We start from the raw sequence: 6,664 nt of genomic DNA on the forward strand, positions 1-6,664 counted from the left end.
AGCCCTGGCTGTCCTGGAACTCACTCTGTAGACCAGGCTGGCCTCGAACTCAGAAATCCGCCTGCCTCTGCCTCCTGAGTGCTGGGATTAAAGGTGTGCGCCACCACGCCCGGCATCCCTTGAATCTTCTTTACGAGTTGTATCTGAGCTGTTCTCTGAGGAATATGAGCAACCTTGTGGTGGTAGCCAAAGCGGGTTTCCAGGAGGAAGCAATCTAGGACAAGACAGCGAGTGGGTAGGGCCTTGACTTCCTCTCTCCCGCGGGTGTGGCACTATCTGAGCAGGGTTCACATCCAGGAGAAGCCAGCAGAAGGCTGGAAGAGTATCCCTGCCCAGGTCCTCCTGGACTTTGCAACCTGAGCAAGAGCCTGAGCTCTTTCACCCTGCCCTGCCCCCACCGGCACTGTGACTGTGTAAGACAGTTCACCCGATGATCACTAGTGTGAAGCCACACTGAAGCAGACGACAAGAATGTGGAGGAACCAACAAAGCTGGTTTCCTGGGAAGGCCAGTATCATCACTCCTGGACAGAACCAAGCCCAGCTTCTTTTCCAAGCCTAAAGGGATTCTCCCTCTCTCTCCCCTCCCCTTTGCTCTGCCTGCCTTCCTCCCTCCCCTCCCCCCCTCAACATTTAGTTTTTACATTGGTTCGTCCTCATTCTTGACACATACACACCCTTCTTCCTCCTGCCTATTAGTACCAGCTTCTCAGTTGTAACGAGGCTTTGAAAGACAACCTGGGAACAAGTCAAGGTAGAAAACAGCCGAGAGCAAATAGTTTAGGGTTTTAGCTCCTAGTGGAAAGATAGCCTGTCAACCTGCCCCACTCACCTTTAAAAACCCCATAGAGTCGTGCAAAGTATGTGTTGAATAATCTGATCCCGCTGCGACAATATGTTAGATCCACTTGCTCTTAAAAGAAGCTGTTTGCTAGATTATTTTCATAACTGTCTGTTTTGTAAACTTAAATTTACACACACACACACACACACACACAGAGTCATTCTTCTCAGGTTTTCTGATTTGATTTCCCAATTTCACCCTTTAGGTAGGGGATGAAAAGTCCATTAATTGGAAAAGCTCATAGAATTGATTATTCTGTCTTTTTGATTTAAAAAAAAAAAAAAGGAGTGTGGGCACTTGAATAATACACAGAAGGCCCCCAGAGAAATGGAGAGAGATAGACAAGAGAAAGAGACTGATTTCAGCGAAGTTATATAGTTAGACTATAATGAAACAAAAAATATTTGACAATCAGAGTTCATTATATAAGAACATCAGCAATAATAGCTTGATACAATATATAACATAACAATCTGCTGGTCTTTTAATGCAGGAAAATAACACAAGAATACTTTTTAAAAATACAGCATCACACATGAAAATATTTCCATAAAAAATTAATCTCTGCTTGAACATTGAACTTTCCAGCCCTCTTTGGATTTACATTCAGAATTTACACATTCTCCTGGGGTCGCAGAGTCACCTACAGCCAGGGACCTGCAATGATCAACCTCTTCCTGAGAATGGAACGGGACACTTCCTGTTAGACATTCAGTACTTCAGGGCTAATATTTAATCTTAATTGGCAAAAAGTTTAGTGCAAATAAAGTTATACTTAGCAGCTTAACAAAGTTCTGACGATTTTAACCTTACTTCTTCCCCAAAGGGAATCCAGCTCTTTTCCCAAGGTCAAGTTCCACATGACCTTCAGACATGTGGAATGCTGTCAGAGATGACCCTGCTTGCTACACATGGAGTTTCCCCTGTAGGATGAAGAGTTTCAGTCATAACACAGATGAACCAAAATGCTTTTCCTCTTGGAAAGCTCACTTTGAGTTGGTACAAAAACAAACAACAGCAAAAAAACAAACAGAAAACAAAACAGAGTCTGAATGTTGTCATTTGTCTAGGGAGTGGAGTCATGATCATTCCTGAATGTCACTCATCTGCTTCTCCGGTCAATGGCAGTGACACCCCGAGAAGACAGTCATCAGTTTACACCAAGCACTGTAGATGCTCACAGGAAGGTGCAGGACTGAGGAAATCTCTTCAATCAGATGCTACACTCCCCAGCAACAATTTTATTTCACTGGTTGGAATTGCCAAAAGGCACATAAAGAAAATGAAGGGAAGCCATCTGACTTCAAACTGGTGCTTTCCACTCAGCCAAGATTTATTCTAGGGATGAATAGAAGCCAAAGAACTTCCAACCAGAGAAGAGTGTGAGCTAGAGCAGTTCCACAAACTGCCTCCCTTTGACGCATCCTTTCCCTTTCTAGTAAGGCCTGGCTGCCTCAGAAAATACTGTGCCTCCCTGTGCCCTGACCCCTGGCTGGTGAGAGAGAGAGAGAGAGAGAGAGAGAGAGAGAGAGAGAGAGAGAGCAGGCTTGAGTGCCTGGATCAGCTTCAGTCCACATTTCACAGTCCAAACATATGAGCTTTCAAGAAATTGAGATGGCCCTTGAGGACACTATTTCACTGCTCCTCAATCTTTATCAACTCCTAACAGTTTCTGTTTCCCTTGGGTTCTCTCCACCTACTTAGTAGCTTGGGGAGTGTGTGTGTGTGTGTGTGTGTGTGTGTGTGTGTGTGTGTACGCGCACCTCTTGGAGAGACAAGCCCACCTCAGTCACTATACTCTTCTCTGTCCTTTGAGGTGTGGAATTTCTCATATTGGTTGGCCAATTTCCACTTGTTGTGCTGAGTTCTGAGCAAAGCAGCCAAGGAAGTCTTCCGGGTGACATTTCTAGACACTTCCCGGCTCTTGACCTTCCTGGCTGGGGAAGAGCTTTGGACTAAGGAATAGACAGGGAAGATAGGTTTGCCCCGGGGTGCACCCAGGAGCTGCCACGTTTCCCCAGAGACATTACTGTTCAGATACTGCCACGGCTTCTTGCCACTGCAGTCCCGAATGTTCACCCGAGAAGCCAGTCTTTGCACGAGCAATTTGATGACTCCCTGGTGCCCGTGAATAGCTGCAAGGTGCAGTGGGGTATAGCCACAACTGGACCTCACATTTACATCTAGTGCAATGCCCGCCTTCTGGGCTCCAGAGACCAAGTCCTGAAGGGCACTCAGGTCACCATGCTTTGCTATCCAGTGCAAGGCTGTGTACCCAGTCAGGAAGTCTCTGTGCAGAGCCAGCTGGGGGTCCTCCCAGAACAAAGTCAGCACGTGAAGCCAGGAGCCACTGGCAAGACTCACAATCCACTCATGCTCCCTGGCGTCTAGGGGGACAAGGGAGGACCTGTGCTCAGAAGGTCTGTGGGGTATCAAGGCTGCAGATCCATCCCTGCTTGGGACCCATGAAGAGTGTGGCTGACTGGCCACAGCATTAGCATCTACCAATTTCTGTATCAAAACAACATCCACCCTTGGGCTGGGCAGGGCTCCTGCCTTGGAAGGCTTCCTGGACCGAGGTGGGCGCCGACTCCTTTTCCACAAGTCCTCATCAGGATGCTCCTCATCTGAGGAAGACGGAGATTTGGTTCTCCCTGTTCGAGAGCTCCTCCTGACAGACCTTCGGAACTTGGGGGCAGGGAAGGGTTCCTGGGGGTGGTCTCCAAGGCTTTTAGCCACTGTTGGGACCTTCCGAAAACTGGGCGCATTCCCTCTATATCCGAGGTCCCGCCGGATCAGGCAAGGGCTGTTGTTTGGTGACAAAACCAGATCCTCAACTGGATCCCCGAGCTCGCCCCAGGAGGACGTTCTCAGAACAGGCGGCAGCCCCTCTTCGGGGGTTCCGGGAGATTCTTTGGGTCCACTGCTGCTCTCCTCACTTCCATGGCTCTCTTGCTCCACAAAGTCATCCAGATCATGGAGGGACAGCTGACAACGAATGCTTCGAAAGACAGTAGGTGGAGTGTTCTCTAGCCAGGATTCTGAGGACTCCTCAGGAACCACGGGAAGGAGAGAATGAAAAGGCAGGGCGGGCTCTGGCAGCACCGAGTTGTTCTCCGAGACCCCAAAGGTGGTTTCTGAAGGCAACTGGAGGAAATTGTCTGGCAACACGGACCAGGCGCGAGTGGGCGCCTGGATCCCGGGCTCAGGCACCTGCAGGTATCTGGCTACCCACTCTCGAGTGCGCTGCTGCTGCTGCTGCTGCTGGGTTGAATGGTTCGGGGAGCCGGCGGTAAACAGCTCCAGTGGCTCTCTGGAGGGAGCCGGGTGGGGCGGGAGAGCAGGCGGGGACGTCGGGCTGCCAGCAGCCTCGACGGCGGCCGGAGGCCAGACAGGCGTTACAGACCCAGGCGCGCACTCGGCGGCCTCTCCCTCCCGCAGCCACCCTGGAGCTCCGAGGTCATCCCCGGCAGGTGCAGCGCGCTCCGGCTTCTCGCAGGCGACTGCACGGTCTCCGAGATCTTCTGGCAGCGGCTGTCCCGTGGGCTGTCCCCAGCCGTTCTGCTGGCACTCCCAGCAGCAGCGTCCCCGCGTCCCCACAGCCGCACACCTGCCTCTGGCTTGAGCAGCCTCTGGCCCCGGTGTCCTCTGGTTCGGGCTGTCCTCCGGGCTGGGGTCTGGTCCTGCCACCTTCTGCGCGCTGCCACCTACGTCCACCCGGGTCACCGCACCTGCCGGCGGCTTCTGCGGCTCCGGGTCACGGTGGCGGTGGCCCCGCGGCTGTCCGTTTACAGGGCCGAGTCGCTGCAGGCCCTCCTCCCCCAGTAGGTCCCTGTACCTCCTCTTGAGCACCACGTACTTGGTGCCGTCGGGGTCCTGGCGCACTGCGGCCACCGAGTTCACGAAGCCCTTGAAGCGCTCGCGACGCTCCTGCAGCTGGCCTGGAGGCACGTGAGGGTCGCGCAGGAAGCTCTTGAAGTGGCTCAGCAGTTCTGCGTTACGCACTCGGCCCCCGGCCTGGCACAGAAAGTCCAGCAGTGCCTCCTGGCTCAGCTCTCCGGCCATCGCTGCCGGGTCCTTAGTCCCTGGGGCGACTGCGTCTCGAGCTCCCAGCGTACTTCCCCTTCGACCGAAACCCAGGCCTGGCGAGTGTCACCTGCGCCCGGGGTGGCGCCACCCGCCTCCATCAGCCGCGGAGGCCGGCGCCGCCCGCATCCCCAGGGCGCTCCAGGAGGGCCGAGGGTCCCTTGGGGCGGGTGCCCAGGCAGAGTCCCCGCGCGCAACCCTGATGGCAGGGGGCGGCTCCCGGGCCGCCCCTGAACGACGCTGGCCTGTCGCAGCGAGTCCCCGCAGCGAAAGTTCCCGGGATAGGTCGGAGTCGGTTTCACCTGCGCACTGGCTACGCCTCTCCTGGGCTCTGGGGGAAGGGCTCAGCCCGCCTCCAGTACCTCCGCCCTCTGAAGTATCCCCCAACCCCCGCCACCCGTCCGGGGTGAGTCAGGCTGGTCACAGTCGCGGACAGCGTGGGAGGTGAGGCCGGGGGCGAACTGAGCCAGAGGGAAACAGCTCTCCGGGGTGCGCAGCAACCCCGGGGCCTGGGAGGTGTCAGGCAGGTAGGCGACTAGTTGTCCCTCAGAGTGCCCGCCAGGCTAGAAACTAAAGCAGAGGGAGGTCGACTCGGTCCCTCTCTCCCCGCGGCACGAGTTACAGCCAGAGTCCACACGGGTGGGTGTCCAATAGACTGGCTCCCCGCTGTTTCTCTTTATTAGTTCGGTCTGGTGAGGTGCTTGGGGTTTCCAATTGCAGAATCCAGTGGGATCCGAGGCGGGGGGTGGGGGGGAACCCACCGAGATTCAAACCAAATCTCTTTTGGTTTGGCGATAGGGAGATACTGAGAAGGCGGCTCCCAGGACACTCTCTTCAAGGAGTTCAGTCACACCTGCCTAAGTCTGTACTGAGAGCAAAATCACTCTGAGAGCTATAGACCAAGGTTAGGTTTTGCCTTTCATTTTCCTGCATCATTGTCTTATGTTACAATGCTCAGTGCCGGAGGGGTTGGGGAGGATTCGCTATCAGAGGGTTCGTTTCCTAGGAAGCCAAAATCCAGAGGAATTATCTCCTCATCTAAGGTATTTGATACCCAGAGCTTTTTTTTTTTCTTTTTAATTTAGTCTAAGATTTGTGAAGAGAAGAGATTCGCTCCATCTGTTTCATGTGGACTTCTTAGTGCAGTCTCTGCTTTGAGAATGGAACTTTTCCTCCACACATTTAAAATGTTGAACACGCGACAAGGGTTTGATTCCACCCCCAGGAAAGGGGATGCTAGACTCTCTTGGTCTGTTGAAGGGCTGCTGAGTCCACCCTGATTCAAGTTTTTCTTTAGCCTCCTTTGAAGAGGAAAGAGTTAATCCACAGCAGCACACTTCATCGGTAAAGCCCTACAATTCTGTCTGGTCTGGGTGGCTCTCTTTCTTCTTTATCTTGAGTTGATTTGCATACTGTCAACAGTACCTATCTCTTGCAGCCTCAAGCCCCTTTGTCTTCTGCACAGCCTCGTTGCTGCCTTCCTTCCCCACCTCTAACAGCCACCTCATGCGTCTCTGCAGCCTTCCATGGCTGCCACGTTTCTAGCGATAAATTCTCTATTTTCTCCTCTCCCACGTTTCTAGCGATAAATTCTCTATTTTCTCCTCTCGCACGTTTCTAGCGATAAATTCTCTATTTTCTCCTCTCCTTTTACTTCGCTTTACAGTTCCAGATATTTCACTAAGAATGTCTCAAGTATGTTGGTCCTGCAACTGTCAACATGTTTTGGTATGGT

The 6,664-nt window shown here is 53.0% G+C and overlaps 1 protein-coding gene across 1 annotated transcript; it reads right to left on the reverse strand.

The window, feature by feature from the left end:
• Window positions 1–1,213: 1,213 nt before the first annotated feature.
• Sowahb (sosondowah ankyrin repeat domain family member B) lies at window positions 1,214–5,093 on the reverse strand. Its single transcript, XM_021210216.2, has one exon. It carries the CDS (start codon window positions 4,906–4,908, stop codon window positions 2,629–2,631), a length of 2,280 nt encoding a protein of 759 aa, XP_021065875.1. The 5' UTR covers window positions 4,909–5,093; the 3' UTR covers window positions 1,214–2,628.
• Window positions 5,094–6,664: the final 1,571 nt, after the last annotated feature.

The sequence above is a fragment of the Mus pahari genome, chromosome 13 (assembly GCF_900095145.1).
Source record: "Mus pahari chromosome 13, PAHARI_EIJ_v1.1, whole genome shotgun sequence".
Lineage (NCBI taxonomy): Eukaryota > Metazoa > Chordata > Mammalia > Rodentia > Muridae > Mus > Mus pahari.

What these genes read in the sequence shown, in the direction of transcription:
- Sowahb (XM_021210216.2), bottom strand. Translation starts at nt 4,908, where the DNA reads ATGGCCGGAGAGCTGAGCCAGGAGGCACTGCTGGACTTTCTGTGCCAG.